Raw genomic sequence first — 25,677 nt, 5'->3', positions numbered from 1 at the left:
GTTCATGAAGAAGACTTAAGATTTTGCACAGCGTGTATTGAGTGTGTGCATTAATGTGTATACACATAAATTGTTTCTAGTACCTGAAAATATCTTCTAAGAGATAGCCAAAATTAGCTGTACTCTTCATTGCTGAAATTTGTTTGAGTGTAGTTTTGTTTCTACACTTAAACTCTCTAAGTTGTTTAGGATGTCAATAAACCAAATAAAAGTGAGGAAGGTGGTGAAAGACATTGTCTTTCTAAACAGCACTTCTAAGTCACTTCATTAAAGGGATCTTTTATAAACATGAATTTTATGCATCCCAAACACTAGATTAAATTCATTCTTTAACATTTCATATGAGACAGGCAGATGTACTGCAAATGAAGTAAAAAGATCAAAACAGGAGGTAAAATAAGAATAATTTATCCAACTAATATGTACATGTGATTAGTTTTATCTCATAGGCTGCAGGATAATACTGTTATTTTTTTTTAAATAAGAGTTTTGTGGAAATCCTTGCCTGCTTTCCAAAGAATGTGACTTTCTTAACAGAATCACATAAATGTTTGTTGATATTTCTAAGGATCTACATGGTATTTTATTTCTGAGAAAACTAAAGTTTTGTATAATACATATTCACTCCTTGAAAAACCTCCCCCACTGCTTCTAAACTGTCAAAGCTGAGCACAGGGATTTAGCCATACAAGTTCTATTGAGATTAATTGGATTTGTATGGCTAAATCCATGCAGTTCTTCAGAAAATATTGCTGTCCCTTGTATATAAAATATAAATATATGTTTACAAATACAATATCACAAGAAATATTTAGACAGAGCAGTAAAATCAGGTTTAATTTATGTTTGGAGATGAATAAGTTTTGGTTTCTATAAACTAAGGGTTCCTGTTTAAGTATACTGAGTGAATACTAAGCATGTGCTGTGCTTGCCTTAGGGCTTCATTTTTTTTAAATGCGTGAAGCATTTACATAGGAGTCTTCTGTACTTCACTCAGGAGGGGGAAGAGCATTTCTGATTCATTAATCCCTTTTTCTTTTTCTAAGTAAGTGGGTCCTTCACATCATGCACTCAAGAGGTGTAAAATATACAAAGAAGTGGGAGGGACAGGCAAAATAATGCCTGGCTTGCTATAAGTTATAAATTTAAAATCTGTTTCTCTTTGCCAGAAGAAAAATAGCGAGGGGAAAAAAGGGCAGCACTAAATCTACTGCATGTGCTTGCCTGATATGCAGGTTTGGGATAATTATTTTCTCTCTTGTTCAATAAAGTGAGTTGTTACCATGGTAACATTTATATTGCACAATTTCTCTGTTATAAAATAAATGAGAACAGTTTTACAGTCAGAAAAGTCTTTGTATGGAACCTTTTTCCTTTCTGTATTTTTAAGTGCAGAATTGTGTCTTAAAATTTTCTTGAGATGACCAAGTTTTGGTGCACTTTCCAGATAAAATTAGTCAGCTTTTAACAGTATGTAGTGCTTCTGCAGGACATACTGTTCAAGATCTGATTGTAAAATTGAACTCAGCCATCAAGCAGATGCAGACTGCGTGGCAGCTCAGAGGAGTGGTCTGTATGTCCTGACCCAATAACCAGCTCCTGGCAGTGACACCTTGCCTGTGCTGCTGTGTCACCTTGGACGAGGTGTGCTGAGAACTTCATAAAAAGTGGGTCTGAGCCTTCAGTGGCAGAGGGGCTGGTGCCCAGGGTGAGTGTTTAGAACCAGAGCATATCCTACATAATATTGTGGTCTCTGCTGCTTGTGCTTCTCTTACTGAGGAATAGCAGACTGATAGCAACACTTCCTGACCAGCTGGTTCTTTGATAGGGTGGTTTTTTAATGTTTACTGTCTGCAATGCAGATTCTACAGTGGACATTTTAAAATATCCTTGAGCAATACTCTGTGCTTTCTGAAGAGATTCCAGAAGATAACCATGGGAGCTACTTGCCTGTTATGTAAAGCTTATGTGCAAGGCTTCCAAGAGGTGGGAAAATGTTTGGATATAATGGTTGATTGGAATGGCAGGTAGCTTTTCATCAGACCCTAATAGTGTCTTTGCCAATCATAACTGCTTCTCTTTGTTCAGTTTTGTTTTTCTCCTGTATTTTCTCACTACACTAGGCATTTTAGTATGAGGTGACTTTTTAATCTGTTGAGATCAAAAGACTTCATTGCTTGCTTGATTCTGTCCTGTTTTTTCACACCTTTCTCTTGGTCTCTTGTATGGATTTTTCAGTTTGGTGATCAGTATAGTATTTTTGAGGGATTAAGCCATTTTAAAATGATTTAATATTCAAAAAGTCCGGATTTATAATTACTGAGTATTATTGCAAAGTCTTGACCCAGTGATTATTCACAAAATAGAGTGGCTATCACAGCTATCAGTTCCAAAAAGAAAAAAGTTCATTAGTCATGGGAACAATTGTTCCTTGACTACACTGTATTCCACTGAAACTTACATAGGATAGCTTGTGGAGGTTCTTTTATGCTTTTCAAATCACAGATTCATTAAACTTGGAAAAGACCTCCAAGCTCATCAAGCCAAGCTTGACTGAATACCACCATGACTACTAAACTGTAGCACTAAGCGCCATGTCCAGTCATTTCTGGAACACTTCCAGGGCTGGTGACTCAAACACCTCCCTGGGCAGCCTGTGCCAATGGCTGGCCACCTTTTCACTGAATAAATTTTTCTTGATGTCCAACCCGAACCTCCCCCCTGGTGCAACGTGAGGCCATTTCCTCTTGTCCTCTGCCTGGTTGCCTGGGAGAAGAGGTCAATCCCCACATGGCTTCAAGCTCCTTTCCTGCAGTTGTAGGGAGTAAAAAAGTCCCCACTGAGACTCAGCAGCCAGGAGGGTGGCTGCACTCTCCTACACATCTGCCTAGAGGGAACACTGTACAAACTGCCCTGCCACATCCTGTCTGTCCTGTTTGCCCACCCTTTTCATTTGTGCTCCCTAGAGCTCTTCAGATCTCCCACAGGTGCTCTGGCATCACCCTCCCCGTGTCAGCCTCCCTCACAAGAGCTGCCGGCTCCTGCTGGATCTCTCTGCTCTCTCTTGGGTTTCCCTGGCTCTGGGAAATCCCTGCCAGACTCTTCGTGGTGTTTTTTGCCCCAGAAGTTACTGTAGCCACCAGCCATGTAGGTGCTGTCACCACATGCCTTCCCCACTCCACTCCTGAATGACATGGAAATTGCCTTGTGCAGCATGTCACTATTTTACACTCCACCCCATAAATGATTTGCAGTTATGTAGAAGCACTATAGTCAATGTTTGCTCACTGCACAAATTTTAACACTTTGTGTATATAGCAAGATGCTTTTAGGACTCCTAGGAGTGGTTTTGTCTTTGAATGTTTCTGTCTATCTAAATAGACAGAATTGTTCTTGAAAGCTATAAAGGTGGGAGAAATATTACCTGACTTCATACTGTTACTAAGAAATGTTTCCCTTTAGCAGTTATTCCCTTCCCACATATCCTTTGTCTAATCCATTGACCAGCCTTGTTGATGGGTGTGGCAGCACGCTGGTTCACTAGTTCATTGGTTGCCTTGGTTGGCTTTTTACCCAGCACACGTGCCTGCCAGACAGGAGTGTCAGAAACTGGTTTTTTTCCAGGTTAGAAAAGCTAAGTGCTACATGGCATAACTAGCAGAATTTCACAGTTGCATTAAAGGGTGACAGAAACTGCTTAAAAAACTAGTGTTGTGTTAGAAGAACACGGTTTTTTGATTTACAGTTAATTGCTGACAGATATTTCATGCTCTTTATCTGATAAAACCAAGTATAACTGAATAAGAGATGGAAAACTGGTAGTTTTGACCACTTTGTATGTTATCTGTGCAAGGGATATAAGGATATTTATAGATATCTTTTGAAGTTGCATCTAACCTATTTAATGGGTCATCGAACCTAGATTTTTAATATTTTATGACTTTCAGTTTATGGTTGGCTGAAAGCTTTGCTTTCTCTAGAAATTGATGTTATGAATTTATAGCCTCTATTGTATGTAGCACATCTAAACTTTATACATTTCTTAAATGAAAACAACACTTCTCGCTGTAGATTACAACCATCACTATATGCTGTTACAATAGGGCTTGTTTTGTTTGTTTTCAAGCACCTAGAGGGCTTCTTGAGTGACAGTCTTCATCCTGGTCTTTCCCTTCCTTCTGGTGGGAACCAAATGCTTTAGATTTACTGATTAAGAATAGAATATTCTCCATGAGGCTATTTGGTTTCCTGGCAAGCTCAGAGAAGGAAGATTCCAGTTATATCCATTTCCTACCAGCACAGTGACTTTCAGGAGTCCTCTCTTCCCTTGTGCTGCTTGATAACAGTTGACCAGCCTGGAACTGAAACTTACATTCATCATTGGTGCTTAGTCTGTTCTCCTTAAGGGTAAGCAAAGGTACAGGAATATGTTAAACTTAAATGTCCTGATTTTGTTAGGGAGGTGTTCCAAACACAAGTGTAACTGTTCCTCTCAATTTCTGTTATACAGGAACTTTGTAACTCTTGGTTTATCTAGGCTCCAACATCCCTTACCAAATAAAATTCTATTTACTGTCTTATATGAAAGTAAATCAGGTGTTTGGAGTTTTCTCTTTTCCTCTGTTGGATGGCATAAAACCTAGTATGACTCACTCCCATATATTGCTGAGAGCTAGGTAGTTTTGTTATTTCTAATCTCTTGATGTGCAGCCTTATTATAAATTTCTCCTCAATGTGTTGATGAGTGCATTAATGTTACAAATCAGCAATCTTCTTAGCGCCAGTTTGACAATACAAGAGTAGCATGAAATTTCATGTTTCTACAGGTCAGATCCCTGTGTGTGAACAATTTTATACTTAATAACTGAAGTCTCTGAAGTTAAGAACACTAGGACCCAGTATGTCAGGAAATTTTTCTTCCTTACAATTTTATTACACATTTCCCTGAGCATCCTTTGCTGGTACTTTCAAGAGGCAGCAGATTGGGCTAGGGAGAATCTTAGTTTTGTACCAATATGTTATACTTACACTCTTAAGCTATTGATAGAAGTTGTTTCTATTTTTTGTTTTTGTTACTATTTTTTCCTGTTACAGAACCACTAAAATTTGCAGTTTATCTAGTCAGAGGGAATGTGAATGTGGAGTTGATTGCAGTCTTCTGCAGTGCATCTTGTGAGTAGTTGAGAAGCAGTATGCTACTGTGGAGTGTCTCTAAAGATCTGTTCTCACAATCGCAAGATTTAAAATCAATGTATTTTTAAATTGTTATTTTTCAGAGCAGACTCCCATTTGGGACTACAGTGTATTTTACCATTTTTCTATTCTTGTGGTTGAAATGCCTGAGATCTGTATTTCAGAGGTATTTGGGTCAAATATTCCTGGAGTGGTTATTTTAATTAAAGAATTCTTAATATCCTGTTTCTTTATATAATATTTGGATCAATACTCTTCAAACAATTATCATAATCATCCAAAAATATACTGTAGTTAAGACACACTGAATATCTTTATTTTCTTGCAGAAAGCAAGGTAATTTAGACTTAAGAGATACTCCCAAATGTCTGATTCTGAGCAATCTCTTTTAATTTCATTATTTCTGCTCTTCCCAAGTACAAAAGACTGATTTTTATCCTCAGGACAGGTTTGAAATCCTAATTGCTTGAATTATTTTTTAATGCAAAACTATATTTACTAACACAACTTCTTCATAGAGCAGTGAAAGGCTGATAACTGTGTACACAGTTCTATAATTTACTGAAATAGCATTAAAAATTTAGGGGCCTTCTGTAAATATATCAAGTCCTATCAGTATCACAGGTACTGGGTAGTATTTCTAACGTTACTGTTTTCCTGTTCTTAATAGAACTTGACTTGCAATATCTAGAAATGTGGCCATTGTGGGACAGATGCAATAAATGAAAGGGGAGGAGGCAAAATTTTCTAGATGTGGGGAATTAAAATTGTATGCTTGGTCAGTGGCACAAAGATTTGCTTCTGAAAAACAGTCTTTGTCTTGCTTTCCTTATCTTGTAAAAAAGCCTGCCTGGAACCTGAGACTTCTGATGCAAAAATGAATGAAGGTATGGCAGAAGGATACTTCTATTAGCTATTGCCTGTGCCTTGAAAAATAGCCAGCCTTTGTCTGGTGTCCACTTTGTGGAGTTACCTGGCTTAAGTAATCAAATTAACTGTAAACATCATTCCCCAAGTGTACCTTTGACCATCTGTTACCGTCTTCGGTTACTCAGATTTTGGAAGTATGAACTAGAAAGGGGAGTACTTTTGAATTAGCTGTCTCCAACTTGTGTCTGTAGTCTTTTTACTTAGGAGTTGTGTTTCCTGGTTATTATGGAGTAAATTAGATGTACACATCTTCAACAGATTGCAGATGCATTCAGATCTTGGGTTTGAGTATCAAAATTAACTCCTGTCATCACTTCCAAGGATCTTAACAAAATTCTGAAAATATTTCCAAATAATCCTCAGGTATAGAAAATAATTTGGTCCTTTCAGACAATACCACATTAAGCAAATTTCTAGCATGCTTTTCATGCCTTTGTGAAGTACTTTAATTGATCCTCAAAGTGAGGGAACTGACTCAGAAATACTGATTTATCCATGCATCACTCTGTAGAGTTTTTATATTTCTTTTTAAAGTTGATGAGCGGAGCGAGGCAAAGAGTGTTGTGAACTGCCTTTTATTTTCCTTCTTATTAGGCAAATTGATTAATGCTAACGTAAATGTGCTGAGAGAAAAAAATGAGCTTTTTCTTAATTTCTATATTGAATAAAAATAATGAAGAGAAAGCAAATTCATTAACACTTTGAAAGATTCCTCTAATATTAGGTCCCAAATGAATAAATTATTGAACTGCTTTTAAAAAGTGATGTTACTGTAACAATGAGTGGGCAAGGCTAATCTGTGCAAATGCTTTTGAGATATTGGGAAGGTTTTCAGGAGATGGTGGGGGAAGCTGGATTTTCACCAAGTGGGGTTTTTTGTTTTCACAAAGACTGCAAAGTATGGGAGACTACTGTAACTAATAGTGAGAGAGCCCTTGCAGAGGCCCAAGAGAAGGTAAAAGGGGAAAGAGTGGTAGGATGTAGAAGATGCAGATGATATACTTTATCTTTGATGAATGCATCACAGCAGGCACATTAAGTCAGACCCAAAATGGGCTTACCCACTGTTTTACTTCTTAGACTGTAAAACTGTCTGACTACTTCTAAGTAATATCAAATGAGCAGGGAAAATTTAAGACTAGAAAGCAGAGCATGAGCATAGTCTGTGTAGCTTGCAACTTTTTATTACCTGTGGCTTAAATGCCTGCCACAGTGGTGATATTTGCCCATGGTTTTATTTGCTTCTATGAATGTGCAGTAGCTTTCTAAACTCCTCAAAATTCTCTACCACTGTACTGACTTTGCAGAGGCAAAGCGTGTTAGAGATTAACTACAATTTTGGATGAAGAATACGTCCTTCTGGATTTCTGTTTACTTTTTAAAATTGCCTTTTTGGTTTCCTGGGATGATTCCTGGATCTTGATTCAGTGTCCCATTGTAGAAAATAGATGGTATTTTTAGAAAAAATATGGTATGTTTTGTTTCTATTTCTTTAAATAGCAGTTTTGGGAAGAGAATTTGTGAGGAGTAGAGATAATGGTAAAGTACAGAGAAGAGTTGAAAAGAAGCTGTACTGATGAGTCAAGATTTGCAGCTAATCAGAGTCACTAAACAAACCCTAGAAGACATACTGCTAATTGAAGAGAAAGTATTCTAAAATATGAATAGAGCAAGGGTAGGAAGTGTCTTCTCAAAATAGAAAAATACATTTGCTTCTCTTGAGATTGAAGGGAAAAGCCACAAGGGAGGCCAATTGCAGGAGAATGGTCTAGAGAGAAGGCAGCTTCTAGTATGCAGAAAGGTGTTCTGTGGTCTGAAAGAAGAGAGTGGAGTGGGGGGAAAGGAAAAAGGCAAAATATGCTCCTTGATGAAGTGTATGAAATTGGCACTGTTTCTTGTCAAGCATCATTTTGTGTAAATGGGATACAAAAGGTAAGACCAAGTAGAATACGGAAGAGGTGGTGAGCAGTGATTATACAATGGAGAAAATACCATGTGAAAATGTTTCTAATGACCTGTAGAATAAAAACCAGAAGAATTTTCTAGTAAAATTCAATGTTATATGCCTTGGGCTTAATAAACGTTTCTGTTCTGAAGAGACGCAAGAAAAGTTTTAGGTAGTGAGTGTGATACAAAGTGAGTTGGTTTAACAGCAAGAAATTCAAGGTCATGTACTCGAGGGTAAATAAACATTTCTTGTGGGTTGTGTAAAGGAAGTTTTGGCTGTCTTAACAAATGACTGAATCACTGATATGATGAAGCTTTGAAAAGCAAATGGAGTCACTTGTTTAAATCTGTAAATCACATGAATTTGCCTTGAGTAAAATGAAGTCAAGATCCTAGAGACTCAACACAAAATAACGAGGTAATACTTATGTGACAGCAACATAAAAACCCCAAACTAATCTGGAACAAAGCAAGACATCAAATGCAAGCATTCATGAAAGAAACTGCAAAGCAGGCTGGGTCACTGTGTTTGCCTCATCCCATCCTGCACAGCCACCTACGTGTGTCACCAAAGGGAGGGGCACAGGGCCCTGTCTGTGGAGCAGCACTGAGACTGGGGCTGGGTCTGTTGGTGCCTCTGTTAATGTCAGAAACAGTTTGACTGTGACATTATGTGTTCATAATGTAGTTTAAAAATAGAATTGGATTGCTTTAAGCTGAGATAAAGGTAAAATACCTAGCCTGAAGCATGTCATAATAAAATGTTTAACTGCAGGCTTGAAGACTCTAAGTAATCTGAAGGGGTGTCTCTCCTGTTGTACTTTTTTTAGTGCATTAAAGGCCTTGCACAAAATGTAATTCAGTATCAAAACCTGATTGTTTTGTACAAGCATTCAGAAAAATGTTGATTTATTTTTAATAATAAAAACAATTTTTATCAAGTACTGTCTTAAATACATATAGTTGTAATGTTCTATGGTTATCTTTCTGTGCAAGCTTTTCAAACAAGGCTGAACATTTGAGCATACTCTGGCTATAATTTTCATTATAATAATTTTGAGCAGGTTTTTTTATGCTCACATAATTTGTGCTAGGGTCATTGAATTTAACTCCAGGAGAGTACTGCACAGTCACTTTGACTGAAATGTGTTGTAAATGGTATTGGGTGTTCCAAGTACCACGTTGCATAGCAGAGGTTTTTCCATGTGCCTGAATGTGACTGCTGGCTGGGGTAGGTTTTGATCAAGTGCACAGGCTTTGAGAGCTATGGGATGATGGTGCTGCAAAGCACCATTCATGTGACTGTGAAAGAATGTAGTGCCCTTGTCTGACAGAGCTGAATATGGAAAGTTCTTCATTTCTTGATGTGTTTGACGTTCAGAATCTGTGTGTGACAGTGAGCCAGACTGAAGAGTTAGAATTAATTTTACATCTTGGGCAAGATAATTGAATATTATAAACTGTAGAGATGAAAAAAACGACACAGATCATTTAGTATACTTCTTCCAGTTTGAAATTGTTCCTCCTTTCGTTAATATTTTTCCAGTCCAGTTTAAAATGTACACTTTGTGAGATTTCAATCACGTCTCTGAGGAAGCAGCTTCCCTTCCACCCCAAACAGCATCATTTTCTGTTTAGTTTTATCCTATGGATTTGAGATATGTCCCACACTTGGTCCAGACTCTTTCCTGGATAGTCTGTCATTGCTTACCCAAGCTAACCATGCGTTTCCCTGTGTCATGGGTTCTAATTCTGCTTGTGTTTTGCACCTCAGTGAATATTTTCTGGCTTCTTGTGGTGTCCTCGGGAAGAGCCCAGCCTTTCTCAGCAGAGAGCCCTTCCTTCTGGAATCCTTCTCACCTCCACACAGCCATGTGCTCACAAAGCCAGTCTTTGTGTCTGCTTGGGGAATGATGCAAGGCCCATCTGTTAGTCCAGGCTGATAGGAAAAAAGCTGCCTTGAAGGATGACTTGTGGGTTGCTGTTTTTTCCAGAGGTTTCAATGTCCATATTTGACCAATGAATCTCCAGAAGCAATCTGAGTGGTCATTCCTCCTGGGAACAATTATCTGCTGTGCTTTTATGATTATTCTCACCTTGGATCTAAGATGTCAGCAGCAGGTTTCTCACACAAATACATTTCAAAGCAAGTTCCATCATCACTGATTTTTAAATATACTGGTAAAACCCGTTTCTCTACATCTTTCAGATCAGAAAGGGTTTTTTTTCAGGTTCTCTTGTTATTCCTATAGAAAATTTCATTTAATTGTTAACTTTTGCTAGTATTAAATGATCACCAATTTAAGCAATTTTACAAATAACTCTAGAATTTTTCTTCCAACTATAATTTCTTTTGTTCTGAAGATTCTCAATAAATATTCTTTCTTATATCACCCACACAGTTTTTCTGGCTTGTTTCTAGTCTGTTCTTGCCAGATGTTTCTTCTCAAGCTTTTGTGATAATGAAATGGAGCCACTGTACCCATGATATTAAAAAACAAAAAACCTTAAAAATATTTCAAAAGCAGTGGTGTATTTTTGGCTAAGTGCAATTAGTTTGGCATTGCATTCATATTTTTCCCATCTGTGTTTCAAACTTTTGATGTGTCTTAATTTAAGAACATATTGCCTCCAAAGTTTTATAGTACCTGAACTTTTGTAGTAGTAATTGTTTTTCAGTTCTTAAGTTATAGGTGATACCTGGAACTGAAGTGCTAACAAGACATGAATATTGGTGAATTTTAAAATTATGCTACAAATACACTGTCTTAAACTCAGTTCATTCCACTGTATCCTGCTTTACCAGGTGCATGCCCTGCGTAGGCCCAGAGAGATTGCAAAATAGTTCAGCTTCAGAAGCAGAGTGCAAGTTAGGTCTGGTGAAGATTTAATACCATACATGGCTTTTTCTTTTTCTTCTTCTTCCTTCCTTTGCTCCCACCCCAGTTATTTGTCAGATGTTCAGCAGAGGTGCTCAAGCCTCTTGTGTCAGAAGGGATTTGGACCTTCTGTGTCCCAGAAGACTTCTGAACTGTTTGGTGAGGACAGTCATCTTTTATTTATTGGGTCTAGATTCAGCACAGAATATTAGAGAAACTTAATAATTCCACTTCTACCACAATCCAGTCTTTTCTATCAATTTATTGCACAAAATAGGTGTCTTGTCCATTTCTGTGGCTGACAGCAACAGAACACTCCTATATTGTATAAAGCAAGAAAAAATTAGAAGTCATTGCTTTTTCAACTCCATTGCTGGTTTTGATTCTCCCTGAATCCCCTGAAAAAGCTGTGCAAGCAAAGCTCCAGGCTGCTGCCCCCTCAGCAGGCAGGCTTTTGGACTTGTCCTTAGGAGATCTCTGCCTTTCTCCATGCACAGCCCAGGCATCTGTAACTACTGCATGTTGAATTCTAATCTAAAGACTAAAAAGTTAGGTATTTTAGCTTCTAACATTTGGCTGTCTGTAAGAAAGCTGGTCCCTAGTCACCCCCCCTAGATATATGTTCTTTCCCTTTGTCTCTACTGAGCTTCTTTGGAGATAAAACTGTTTCTTGCCTGCATGAATTGAAAATGGCAGTTTTCTCTACAGCTGTCTTTTTAAGTAGTCTCAGGGTCAGGACTTGCTGTTTCTGCACTTGCTTCCCTGTGACGACTTTTATTAAGTGTTGTGAAAGAAATAAGTAAAAGGTTGCAGTTTCCTAAGTTCATTTCTCTGGTCATAAAGAGTAAAGCTACTCTTCATTTGTCTTGTAATATGGTATATTAGCTTTATTTATCTTGCAATATTGTATATTGAGTCTTTGATTTAATTTCTTAAGTCAAGAACATTAATGAAACTTAGTGTCCAGGCTGTTAGTTCAGATTTCTTGAGTCAGCCGTTAGTAAGGAGTTTTACATTGCTGACCTCGTGTTACTCGCAGAGCATTTGGTGCTAGTTAGAAAAGAAAATGCAGAATTTGATGAAGTATTGCTGGAGCATTTGTAATGCAGCAGCCAAGGTCACTTTTACATCCCACATAAAACTGAGATGGATCTCCCGACTGCGCAGACTTTTTCTGTGGTCATGAGGAACTTCAGGGAACCCTCCTGCTATTCCTTCACCGGTGATTTCTGAATGCGAGACCAGCTGCAAGTGCAGTGCAGAAGGGATTTGCCAGTATTGATGCTCCTGGGTGCAATTGTTACAGCAGATTCCACCATAATGAATATGGATTTTGTTGAATGAAGAATGGAGAAAAATGTACTCTCATGAGTATTTTAAGAATATAAAACCTAACAAGTTTGAGGTTTATCCCAAGCCAGTGATATGTGCAAAGTAATTAATAAACTAGAATCTGAGACATTTGCCATATACTGAATTCAATTTTCTTTAATTTTGTCAATGCTAAAATTTGTTAAACTACGTAATTACATATCTAAATTAAGTAAATGGAATTTGTCTTTGTGACTGTGTGTAGACCAGCATTCCTTAAACAAACTCCAGAGACTTTTCAGAATTTTGGCATCCAAACTGTTGTTGTCTTATGCCATATGAAAGAAAGTTAAGTGCAGGCTGTTTAAAAAATTACTTCATTCTTGGGTACCATATTTTTCTCTATTCTCCATAGGTAGGTATAATTTTTTTTCTATTATTTTATTCCTGCCTCCTACAAGCACTGTCACAAATTTGAAAACCAAGTGTACTTCCAGCAAAAGAGCAGGGTTATTACTGAGTTAGGAGTACTTTTTTTATTGATATAACTTGCTGATGCTTTTTATAGCATTGTGCTTCCTTGAACATTTGAACTGACACTTTCTTCCTGAAATACATTATTCTTGAGGAATTCCTTACTGTCCTATTATCATTACTCAGAAGTAGGTCATGGTTGGTTGGGTTTTTGAAAATGAAACCTGTGGCCAGATACCATTTTGTCACAGAGTATAACCTCATTGCCCTGAATTGTCTGTGGTATCTATTGCAAAGGCCAAGGAAAAATTTTCTTTTCTGCTTTTACTTCTTTCTTTCCCTGGTGTCTGGGAGGAGATAGGGAGACAATGGATTCACTACAGTGTCTCTTCCTAACTGAGTCAGAATGGGATGGCTGATTTCAGTGGTGACACCCCATGACTTCACTTCAGTGGTACCACAGCCATCACTGGAGGAACAAAGTGGAAAAGTATGCTGGTACATTGCTATTTGGGTAAAATAATCAATGGCTCTGTCAAGACACTGTATGTGTGTTTGGAGGCAAATTTCTCTCAACTCAGGCCCCTGCTCTTTTTAACATACAATCTTCCAGCCTTTTCTTTCCAACCTTCAAATTCCTTTTTATCTGGAGTAGAGTGAAACATCCATCTGTTCAAAATGTGATATGATCTGGCACAGGAATATCCAACGTTGAGTGGAAAAGTTCAAAAGGAGATCTTCAGGGATAAAGCAAAGAAAATCCTAGTCCTTCCTGATTGTCAGGCAGAGATTTGGAAAATGCTCAGCTCATGCCTATTATTCCTGTTCCTGTGTTCAAAACTCCAGGATAACTTTTGATATGAAGGATGGAGGATTTAGCCTTTGTCTATCGCTGCTGGTGCTGAAAATGTAATGGCAAGTTGTATGTACATTCCTGGGTTTTCTAGCTGCAGAGCTATATGGAAGTGAACAGTGAGCAAGTGAGAGTGACTTTCCAGAGAAAAATTAGAATTATGCCAAATGGAAGCAAAACCAAAACCAAACAAAACAATAAATTGGCCACTGCTATTCATGTTAACAAAAATGACTAACCTTACTTGTGTCTCTTGTCCATAGATCACCTCTCTTGTGACACTGCAGCTGTTATCCATGGTTGGCCAGAATGACCAGCTTGATGGACCACGATACAAGTGCACTGTGTCTCTGGACTTCATCAGAGCTATTGCCCGGTGAGCCTGTTAAGAGTTCATTTACTGTTGCATGTGCTGACTTGAAAGAGACTTCAAACCAAGTGTTTGCTCAGTCTATAGCTCTTTGCAGACCAGAATAGAAAACCTGTGGATGTTTTCTAAGATTGACAGAATAAGTCATGTTATTTATGAGAAATGTTGTACCCAAGGTAAGTATAGTCCATTCCTGTTTTGAAAATGATTTATGCTACAGTGGCAGTATGTGTTACAGTAACATACTGTCTTTGTGCTCAGTAAAGGTCAGGGACTTCATGTGAAAATACTGCTCTAGAATGTCAGTCCATTTCATTACCAAAAAGCACATTATGGTATTTGAACCTGAAATTATATTTGGTTCTTAATAGTGTTGTGCATATGATATAAAAACTACACAGGTTATAGGAATTCTTGCGCATAGACTGTCTTGTGTGATCTGTTATTGATACAAGCTAATTCAGTTAGTGGATGTAAGTACATCAGCATCTTTGTTTATCCAGAGCCTTCAGTTGTGAAGTCTGAGAGGAGTCTGAGATCCATCAGGAGAGATGGCAATAATTTGCAGACAGAAATACATGCAATACAAAGGCAGCAATCAGGGCTATGTCTCCTATTTTATCTGTTGCTGCCACCTTATTAGCAAGTCTTGGATAAACAGTCTATAACCAGAACAGAGCCCAGAAATGACATGTGTCAAAAGGGAGAAATGTTCTCACAGCCAGCTCTTCTCTCTAATGTGGAACTAAGGAGGAACCTGAGGTGTCAGGTGTATTCCATAACCTCAGTGCACATGTTACTCTCCTGAGCTATTAAATGCCCAGTAGCCTTGTCTGTAAATGCAACAGATACACTTATTTCAGTTTTCAGTTGGACAGGCTGTAGAATGAAAGTTTGTCTGGCTCAGGTCTGGCTGGACCACACTGCCAGGACCTCCACAGCTTTGCTATGTCAGTTTGCTATTCCCGGCAGTAAAGTCACTTGGTGAGTGATGCCCTGAAAAAGCTCCCCCTGGAACCAAGCACAGCAGACCATCTGCTCAGCAACATGGATCACTGTGTGTTCAGTTATACATTGGGATTTATCCTTGAATTGGGATACTTTGACAGCCCTTTCCTTGCAACTTTGACATCCTCAGAAGTTTCAGTGATTGTGTTAAAGTTGCTGGAAGGTAGAGACAGCCAGAAAACAGGACAAAACTTGTGCTGTGCAGCTCATGCTTAGTGGAGAAAGTGTTTGTCAGACACTCACTTCAAACCTCAGTGCATGGTAGTGTTTTAGCTTGCTTTCCTTTAGGTCTGATGTGTGTGTATGTGTATATATGTATGTATATAAACTGACTTTTCCTACATGTTTTGAGGAAGAAAGCAATTCTTTTTTCTTCAAAAGTAGTTTGCAGGTCTTCAATTGCTGCCTAGATAGGGCTATTTAAATTGGATGGATGGATGGATGGATGGATGGATGGATGGATGGATGGATGGATGGATGGATGGATGGATGGATGGATGGATGGATGGATGGATGGATGGATGGATGGATGGATGGATGGATGGATGGATAGATGGATGGATAGATGGATGGATAGATGGATGGATAGATGGATGGATAGATAGATAGATTTATTTTAGAGTTGGCCTGTTCTGCTTTTCTTCTATTTCTCCCTTTTTTAAAATCTTGCTTTGTTCCTTTGTTACGATTTTTATTAAAATGCACTTTTCAGACCACAGTATTTATTAAATCCTTAAGAGGATGATCTGTAAAAAGACAAGGTTTCATGAGCTCATTAGAAATGAACTTATGTCTTCCCTGGGTGGGGCTACTAGCTATCAGATGAAGGCCTGATCTTCTGTGCTTTAAGAAATCTCATTTTCTATCTGTGCAATAGTTTTGGTTGTATTTACTGAGAGAAGAAACTACTTTGAAATCTCAGCCAAAATGTGTATCAAATAAACATCCCATCTTCTGATTCTTCTTTCTCTGTTACTGCAATAGTACTAAAATAAGTTTATTAGTCACTAAAATCTTTAGATTTTAGTTACCATCTCAGCCTTTTTACTCCAGCATATTTCCTAATGGAAGGCTGAAGTGTGCAAAGAATGGAACAGAAAAGGATGTTCCCTCCCCACCCCCATTCAAGCTGTTCAGATTGTCATTTCATTTTCTGTGTTTTTTAAGCAAAAGTGAAGTTTGCACTACAAAAAAAGAAAAAAAAAGCCACCTGTTTTTGGAAAAGAGTAAAAAACTTGTGTCTCTTCCTGGTGGCTTTTAACGTGGTAACTGCTGAAGTGCACAGTCTCTTTTTTACTATGGAACCTATGTCTGGCTCTATTCTGTGGCATATACTCAATCTTTGTGGAAACATCTCTGTGCTTTACCACATAGTAGTTAAACATTTAGCTGAAGGTAAAGTTAGATGTTTCTTTGTTAGAAATAATTTCTGTTCTAAGAATTTCAAACCTAAGTTCATAAATTTTCTCTAGCTGAAGAAGGGCTCTTGTAGTGTTTATTGAATATAATGGATCTTTTTCAGAGAGTCTGTAATAAAAACCCAGTTGTTATGACAGGAAAATTCTGTTTCATTTAGTTGATAAGGTCAGCATTTGTTAGTGTGTATGGTTTTGTTTCTGTGGAAAGCCTTGTAATTAAAGCACTTGTTTTTGAGTGACACAATGTCGTGTAAGTCTAACAGTGGCCGTTAATGTCTTTAAATTTGTCACAGACTCCAACAGAGTATTTCCTGTTACGTATCTCGGAGATTTCTAAACTTTTTTCTCTGTCCAAAACGATGTTTTATAAAAACTTTTTGAAAAGTGGGTTACAAGCTGATGCATGAACAGAGACTATTAAATGATTGTAGTTCAACAAATAAGAATTCAGCTAGCTAATCTCACTTAGTATTGTTAGCAGCTATTTTTGCATCATTGAATACTTTTTTTAAAAACCCTTTTAATTTTATACTTGTCATTTTATGCAGTAATTTGCATTATTTATTCAAACAGTAAACCCTAGAGTCTGAGTGTTAGATTGTATAGAATAATGAGTTTAGAGACAAAAAAAATAATTATATGTTTTATTCTACTGCTGTTTCATTTTGCCTGCCATTAAAGTACAAAACTGTACATTAAAATCTTCTATCCCATTGATTGGCATTCTTAGATTTTTCAAATTTAGCTATGAACATGGGTCAACTACTGTCAAGACTGAAAGAACACAGGCTCCAGATGAGTACAGATGAAGGAGTACATGCTAAAACAGGTGGTTTAGGAGATGAACAACACATTTAATAGGATAAAAAGTTGTTGCTTTGCATCACCAACTAGAACATCAAGTTTGCCACATGAAAATACAATCTTATTAATATTGTGATATTTTTATTGTTTCATTATTGAAATAAGAGTCTTCCTTTCTTTACTAGGAAGTTACTGTATTTCTTTTCTAGAATTTTACAAAGTTGAAATAATCAGAAGAGGGGTATTATAAATAATGAGAGAAATTAAAATTTCATTAATCTTTGCTTGTGTTTCTTTTGGGGAATTGCTTGATTTTGATTGTGCAGAATGTCCTGCATGTGCTGTTTCCAAACAGGTTAAAGTCTTAGCACTGTTAAGATGATTGCTCTAATATACTGTGTTTTTGTTTATAGGACCGTGAACTTCGACATAATAAAGTACTTGTACGATTTCTTGTGAAAACAAGCTTCACAGCCATATGGACACTGTGACAATGACTAAGGCAAGCTGTGTTCATCTCTCTACTTAGCTGGCCAGAAAGAAGAGTATTTTGGCTCTTTTGGATTTGTCCAAACAGGTGCTGGCCCAGCATGGAACCTGATGAAAATACTCTGATTGGTCTGGGTGGATCTGAGCAGAGGACTATTTACCAGGGACCCTGGAGTATTTGGAAGCAATGTGTTAATTATAAACAGCAGGGTTTGAGCACAATCTGTTCTAGTCTTAATGATGTTATCTTAACACTGAAATTGCCTGAAACCCATTTACTTAGGACTGCATTTTGCTCTATGAACTCTCCCCAGTGCTTTGAACATGGCAGCAGCCGTTGTTTGTATGCCCAGTCTTTTCACTTCCTCTCCACAGGAATCTTTGCAATTGCCTGCCAAAGCAGCTTTTCCTGAGGCCACCATTTTAGGAGAGTGGAGTAGCAAAGTATAATAAACATAAGAACATATTTAAAAATCAAGCTGGTACAAATTCTTCTTTCTCTTCAGCAGTATGTAGGCAGACTGTTACCCTGTCATATGGAGATCACAATGGTAGGAAACTCCCAGTTAGTCACCATATTGTCTTTTTCAGACCATTCATAAATGTTGACTATGAATGTATTTTTATGAAGCTCTGTTTTAAAAAATTGATTCTTAAACTTCTATCCCTATGTCAGACTTGAAATGTTTTATTTTTGCTTCAAAATTCTATAGTCCTTTCATGCTCATCCAGTTACAGGAAGTGTTAATTATAGTGCCATGTGGAATGAACCTACTTTTAACATACATACCACATAATGGCTTTTGTAACAGCCTCTGTCCTGTAGAGGAGGACGGCACAGCTACCTTTTCATCAGGAAGGGAGAAATTCAACAGGTGAGAGAGTCCTTCTGCAGCAATTCCCCAAAAGTGGTGGAATAGTGAATAACTAAAGTTTTATGTTACAATGCATAAAACTTTGTCCTTGGAAATACCTAATGGAATACACTACAATTGCAGCTTACAAGTAGAAAATACACAATTTACGGAGCATCCCCTAGTCCAGTTGGAGGTAATTGTCTTCATGAATCTGAAGATTTCAGTGGCCCTCTTGAAAACTCCAGGTCCCACAGACTGTTACTCAGATGTTTTACTCTTGAGTGCTCACCTTTGACTGACAGTGAAAGACCATGCCAGGTTCTAAGCTGAACATTATGGGTTTTTTTCAGGGAAAAATCATCAGTCTTCCCCCTCTTGCTCGTATATTAGAAATGGTCGAATACTCTGAACATATATGTAGTCTTTATTCTTCTTTCTTTTTTTTTCTTTCTTTCTTAGTTTTTGTTTTCTTTTTTTGTTGTTTTCTTTTTTTTTTTCCCAATTGTGGATGCCTAGCCATGCTTCTGGATTGACACCCAAGTGACAAAAGCATCCTTCTGGCCAAGCTCTGGCTTCCTCCCTCAGGGGAGTGTAAAGGGCAGCAATGAGTCATCTCCGTGATCTGTTTTCCTTCCTACCGCTGAGCTGGATCCAACCCTGCACCTGTCCATGAGGTGGCAACATTTGTCACACTTACTGAAGTGCTTGGATGTGAATACATTGCCTGTTTTAAAAATGTTTACTACCTGCTTTTGTTTTTGTTTATAAAAATGTCCATAATGTGAACTTTGGGCTAAAATTTACAGTGTCTTTCTATCTTAGAGCTAGTGCTGGGCTGAGCTTGGCTTCTGTGGATCTCCAGTATGACTACCTAGAGCTGCAGTTTTTAGTGGAAAGAAGTTTTGAGGTATTCATTTGTCAGCTAGTCAATGTTAAACAGTAGCAAATAAATCATAGGGATTTGTAGTTTATGATCTGGATTAGAATTTGATATATGAAACATGATGGGACAGATACTGATTTGTTAAGTGCTACAAAACTTGAGTCACAAAATTTCATTTTCAGTAATCCCAGTCATTCCCACCAAATAGACCAGACCATCAAAACTCTTCAGCTCCAGATTTGGAGCACAAATTAGACCTAAAATAAAGGTCTTAGAAATTAAGCAGTGAGAAAACTTGGTGCTGCTGATACTTTTTGCAGTCTAATTTCTTCTATATATTAGTCTTATGAGTATTGGTGATTATTTCCAGTGTAAATCCAAAGGATAAGGATACTGATTTTTATGCAATGTAGTTAATTTGACTGAAGTGAGGTTAACTAGAGAAGGAGTAGTAACTGAGGATTCATTAGGCAGAACAACTCTCCTTACTTTGAAGGCACTTTTTTGACCTTTGTGAAAGACTCTATCAGTGAAATAAAATTTAAAGCTGAATCAGCAGAGTATGAGAATGAACAAGGTGACTGAAGTGCAAATGATTGATGTAGGCTATAACTAGGCTGATGATGAATAGTAGGATTTATTCTGACAAACTAGAAATATTTCTATATAGCCATGTCAATGAGTTTATAAATTACTGCTGAGTTTCTTACTAGATACCTTAGCAATATTCTGTTCTGAGACCCCATTTTCATGCATGAGGCCTCTTTTAGTCTCCTCTGGGCCAGGATTTCACCTCTTCTACAGGTGGTTTTGAGAACTGTGCAAACAATGTAGAGCCAAGATAGTTTAACTAATCAGAAAAGCTTCAGTACCTTAGTGCTACAGTATGTATTTTAAAAATAGCCAATTTTTTTCATAATTCCTGAGTCACAAAGCATTAGAATACTGAAAAAAATTACAGACTTACAGTGCTTTTCTCCAGTGGCTGATCCAAATATTAACAGGAGCTGGGACTTGTTCTTACAAGGATAAAGTAATGGAAAAAGAAATGCAGCTGTCATCAGTTGTGAAGAGATTAGTACCCTTGAATAGCTCTGGCTTCATCAACAGCTGCATTTTCATGCACGTAACATGGAGATTTTACTTGTTAAGAAGGCTTGCAAGGCTGCATCAACATGTAATGAGTTGATTCATTTTCTTGGACAGTGATTTGTCTTGCTTTGGTTATTCCAGAACCTGCTGTTTCTGCTGTAATAATTCCTGTAGCTATTGACTCTTTTGGAGTGAGATAAAGAAATACATTTTTATTTCAGTACCTTCTGAGTTCTGATGCTTCTATACACCATGTAAAAACATATTCATTCTTGCCATTGGTGAAATTTTTCCAGTATCCACCAAATACCATTTTGACAAGGCCCATCAGGCACTATGTTTTCTTCTGATAACTGGAACATCCAGCCATGTCAGGAGAATAGTGTGAAGGACAGGATTTCCAGCAGGAATATAGGAGATATTACATGTCTGTGACCTGTGGACAAAATGTACCCAGTTAAGTATCTCAGGATTAGGTGTTTTCTCTGCACTTGTACTGGCAGAGATGGCAGGGAAGGGTGAGAAATGGCAGGGAAGAGTAAGAAATGGCAGGTTCTCGAGTGCTGCCTGGAGGTTGGTGTACTGTGTGTTCTGGTCAGTCCAGACAGTTGGGGAACAGAAGATCTATTCCATCCAGAAGTAAATCCTACCAGAGGTGAATAACTTCTCCAGTTTTCTCAATGACAGAATGGCATAACTTACAAAAGAGCTTCATCATTGCTGGTAAGCATGCATTGGGATAAAGATACAGCTTGATTAGCAAGTCTAATCATAGACAATACAAAATTTTTATGTGTTTGTAGATATTGGAATGGCTCCACTAGAAAATTGAATGGGAGATTAATAGCAAAACTGTGTGGTTTTTATCTCAGCTTCATTGTGAGATCTTTTGCTGTGAATAGGCTGATTCAAATGAACTGTACGACACTCAGATAAGGATAACTTTTTGATTCTTTATTTTTGTGCATGTTTATTAAAAACATTTAAAGAAAAAATCTGAAAACAGTACAGGAACTGTTTGTGTATGCCAGCAGAGTTGAAACTGCAGAAGTACAATCCTTATAATGACCATATTCATGTTTTCCTGAAAACTTATGTCTTTAAAAAGCCACAGCTCAATGGCAGATGCAAACCAAAAAACAGAAAAATACCATACTGCTTGTTATTGGACATGAGCAGTATATCAGCCTGCATATATATATGCAATATATTTGAATAACCAAGTATCCACCCTGGTGTCTGATATCAAGGAGCTCAGAAGGATGGCATTAAAGTAGGACCAGCACTGGGCAGTCAAGCAGCCCCTGGATGGAGGTGTTTCCATGCTGTTGAATAAGGGAATGTCTGACTGTATGTAGGGAGTCTTGGAGTGGGAACTTGATGTCCAAAGTACAACCAGTAGACTTAATATTGGAAGTGTTGTAGTGTGTTGTACTTAGTACTTAGAGCCTCTTCTCCTCTGCCAGTGACCAGTACCCCATAAGCAGGAGAAATATCCCTAACTCTTCTTTCATTTGGTTCAAACTACATTTGGTAAGAAATCATTTCCGCTGGTGTGTTGCCGTTGCCAGAAAGGATTTGCTATGCAACTCTTCCAAGGGAATTAACACCAACAGGCAGCAAAGTACTAAAAGAAAATACCCTCCTGTTTGGGTAGGCAGCTGGGCAACTCCAGGAGGGAAACAGGCTGGGCTTTCCTCTGAAAAAAAGTTGTGGACGAACTTGCCCTTTTGACAGCTTTGATGTTTTGAAGTATCCGGAGCTCTACCAGACTTCTGTATTCCTCTCTGTTTCTTCCTGTACCCTCCCACTGCCATTCTGTGATTTTGAAATGGTTCTTACAGAGATCTGCACCAGAAGCACAGCGAGCTCCTGAGCTTGACATCCGACAGGGGGTGCTGCTGTGGGCTGTCTGTCACCCTGTGGTGCAGGTGTGCATTGTTCAACTAACCTATTGCCACATACTGCCTTCTGTCCTGCCAGGACTTGTTTGGGTATTTGGAGAGGCTTTGGATTTGGTTTCAGCAAGGTCCTTTTCCAAAACCTGGTGCAGTATGTTGAACCATTAATGCTGAACTGGTGTTCATGTTTCATATTTGTTCAGTTTTGATGAAATGCTGATGAAAAGCCCATGCCAGTCTCAGACTGATGTATTAAATGTGATTTTTCTTAAGCAGCACAGCAAAGGTGCAGCTTTGCCTAAATTCATTCAGCACATATGTTCCATTTTCCTGGCACATAGATTTTCTACAGAACAGGATTTCTAATATGCAAATAGTTTCTTTTCTGTATTCGATTCCTGTTCAGGGAAATATGTGCTGCACATTATTTCATGTACCTTCTTCAGATAGTTGAGTTCAGAGGCATAAAAGAAGGCTGGGAGGGCTGGGAAACTGAGCTTTACTTGCAGGCTTTCCTGGAGCCTATACATTGGTATTTCAGCAGCTGAGCACTTCTTCTGTCTTCACATAGGTAATGAGGGTTTTCATATAGGCACCTCCTAAATCCCAAGTCAGAGAATAGTTGTGAAAAGAGAATAGCTAAGAGTGACATAAGTAACCTCTCATTAAAACAGCCTTGCCAGATGAGGGAGCATGTTTCTACAAAATCCAGCAAAAGAAGAGTGTACCTGAGAGATGGTGATGGAGAGCAAAGTTGTTTACCACTCTGTTGGCAAAAGCCTTGATTATGTTCTCACTGTTTGCATCATTTTTCTTTAGTTAAAGAGTTTTTACTGTATTTATGATGGTGCTGTTTCTCCCTCTACCCTGTTTCCATCAGTACAATCCCAGCTGTGGTTTTTTCTTCCTCTGCCACTGCACCCAGTGCACTGAGAGTTCCCACCTGGGCCAGCAATTTGTTTGGGGAAGTGATGCCCTGCTCTGTGATGCCACCCTGGATGCCAGCCCTGGTGTTGCCATCCTAGAGCAACTCAGCATCTCAGGCTTGGGATGGCAACAGCAGAGAGTGGTTGTTTTGTTTTGCAGGGTATAGGAACTTCAGCAACATCCCTTAAAAAGAAAGACGTGATGTGAATAAGCAAAACCATCTACAAGGGAGGCAAATTATGTTATTCGTGTGCAATTACAGCAGTTCCTGAATTCCAGCTGCATGGCTGAATGAATACCCATCCCATTTCCTCACATTTACATTTTTATGCTGTTTTTGATTATTTCTTAAGGATGCAAATCATTAGGAAACAGCAAATAACTGGGAGTTCTGCTCAAACTTTCTGAGAACAGTGTCATGTTGAGATTTGGGAATTTCAGAGAAAATGAGAAGAACAACCAAAGACAAGTACATGATTTCTCCAGTGATGTAAACAAACCTGTAGCTCCTGCCTCCCAGGGAGGGGAGCTTCTTCTCTGTCAGCACAGGCTCTTTCACTTGACTGAGCCTGGGGCTGGGGCATGTGCAGGAACCTTAAGTAACTTCTTCAGTACTACTCTTCACTTCAAGCAAGATAGAACATGTCTGGAGCTATCAGTAAAGAGATGTGTTTATGTATCCTGAGTGGGTTGCTTTTCAATGGCTTAGAATCCTTTACAAAAATCTTATCTAATGTCGAGAGTGTGGGAGGGGTCTCTTTGGTTGATTATAGGAAAAGCAAATATGATGGTTGTGCAAATAGTCACAGTTACTTTCTGCAAAGTAATTTGTCCTCAGCAATGCCTCTGTTGCTCACCTAGTTTCTTCTTTTAATGTCAGACTGCTGAAGAGACTGATGCTGATCTTTCTGATCCATGTGGGATGCATTTGCAGAAATAAATAATCTCATTCCTAAAACGTGGGGAAGCAGGGGATTAGACTGAAAATTCAAACTGCTCTGTATGGGCTAACCCTCATACTACAGGAGTCAGAAGTCCTGATTTCAGAATGCTACATTAATATGTGTCTGGTTTATATTTTCCTCAGATGGTACAACTTCATGAATTTTTGGTGTTGAAGGCAATTAGATGTGTGACCGGGGCAGCTGTTTTCCATTGGTAGCTAAAGAATATCTCATCCATCAGAAAAGACAGCACTGTCTCTGCAAGTTCACAGCTGAAGAGATACAGAGATAGTGGAGGAGGTCAGGTGGTGCTGCTGTTTCCTTCTCGATTTCCCTTCCTGGGGAGGTGAGGGTGGTGAAAGAGCACAATAAGATCATGAATATCAAATGATACTCTCAGTAAGACATGGATCACCACAGGTTTCTGATGATCCAAGGTCTGTGACTATGAGCTGCCTTTAGAGCAGTTGGATTCTCTTTGGGGGTGTCATCTTTGGTGCTCAAACTACTGAACCAGTCAGAGGAGGGAGAGGACACCTTTTCTTGCCTTTGTGCCAGGCTGCTGCTGTTGAGCTTTTCAGCTGAGAAGGATGCAAAGTTTGGAGCACCTGGGAACACGTTTGGACACAGAGGTCTAGAATGGGCACATGGATCACTGTGGAACAGATCTACTCCTCATTCAGCTTGTTGAAATCACAGAAGAGAACCAGTCTCAACAGGGATTGGGCTAATCCTTTTTTCTGTTTGTGTCAAACAGTCCTTGCTCATTAAAAACTGGAATTTCTTTTTGCTTGAAACAAGTAAGTCAGCATGGGCTGCTTACCCAGTTCCAACTCTGACTGCTGAGAAAGTCATTATTTATTTTTAGCAGGTTAAGAAACATCATTTATGCTAACCTTTTTTCTTTTGAATTCTTTTCTACAGATGCCTTCCAGAAATCTTTGGATGTTCAATATGTTACTATAGATATATAGTAAAATTTTGACAGCTTTCCTATTGCTCAAAACCTGAGGTTCCCTACAGAGACCTTTTCTTCACTGTAGCCTTATTGCCAAGTTGTCAGAGCATTAATTAAACTAGAAGAATAAGGCATTGCATGTAATTTCCTATACTGGATGCCTTCATGTCAGGGACATATCTCCATGGTAAGAACCTGTATATAAACAAAAAATAAGCCTGGCAATGCTACAAAAGCTCATACAGACTTTTAAGTGAGAAACATGGCAAAAGAAAATACAGAGTTTAAAGCAAAGTATTTCTTGGGAAAATGAAGACTGCCGAATACTGCAGTCATTCAGAACAAATGTGATGATTTTGTTTGGCTATTTGGAGTATTCCAATACTACTTTTAATCTCCATATTTTAGGTATTTATTGACTCAAATCTAAAAGTTTTCT

At 38.3% G+C, this 25,677-nt stretch overlaps 1 protein-coding gene across 1 annotated transcript in view; it reads left to right on the top strand.

The window, feature by feature from the left end:
- The window catches only part of ORC5 (origin recognition complex subunit 5), a 65,416-nt gene extending 44,685 nt beyond the window's left edge, over positions 1–20,731 (top strand). Inside the window, exons 14-15 of the mRNA XM_036401318.1 lie at positions 13,851–13,963; positions 17,601–20,731. Coding sequence (XP_036257211.1) covers positions 13,851–13,963; positions 17,601–17,646 — 159 coding nt within the window. The 3' untranslated portion in view covers positions 17,647–20,731. The remainder of the gene's footprint in view (positions 1–13,850; positions 13,964–17,600) is intronic.
- The last annotated feature ends 4,946 nt before the right edge of the window (positions 20,732–25,677 follow it).

The sequence above is a fragment of the Molothrus ater genome, chromosome 5 (assembly GCF_012460135.2).
Source record: "Molothrus ater isolate BHLD 08-10-18 breed brown headed cowbird chromosome 5, BPBGC_Mater_1.1, whole genome shotgun sequence".
Lineage (NCBI taxonomy): Eukaryota > Metazoa > Chordata > Aves > Passeriformes > Icteridae > Molothrus > Molothrus ater.
Note: the sequence above shows the minus strand (reverse complement) of the source record. Positions and strands in the feature narration are given on the sequence as shown.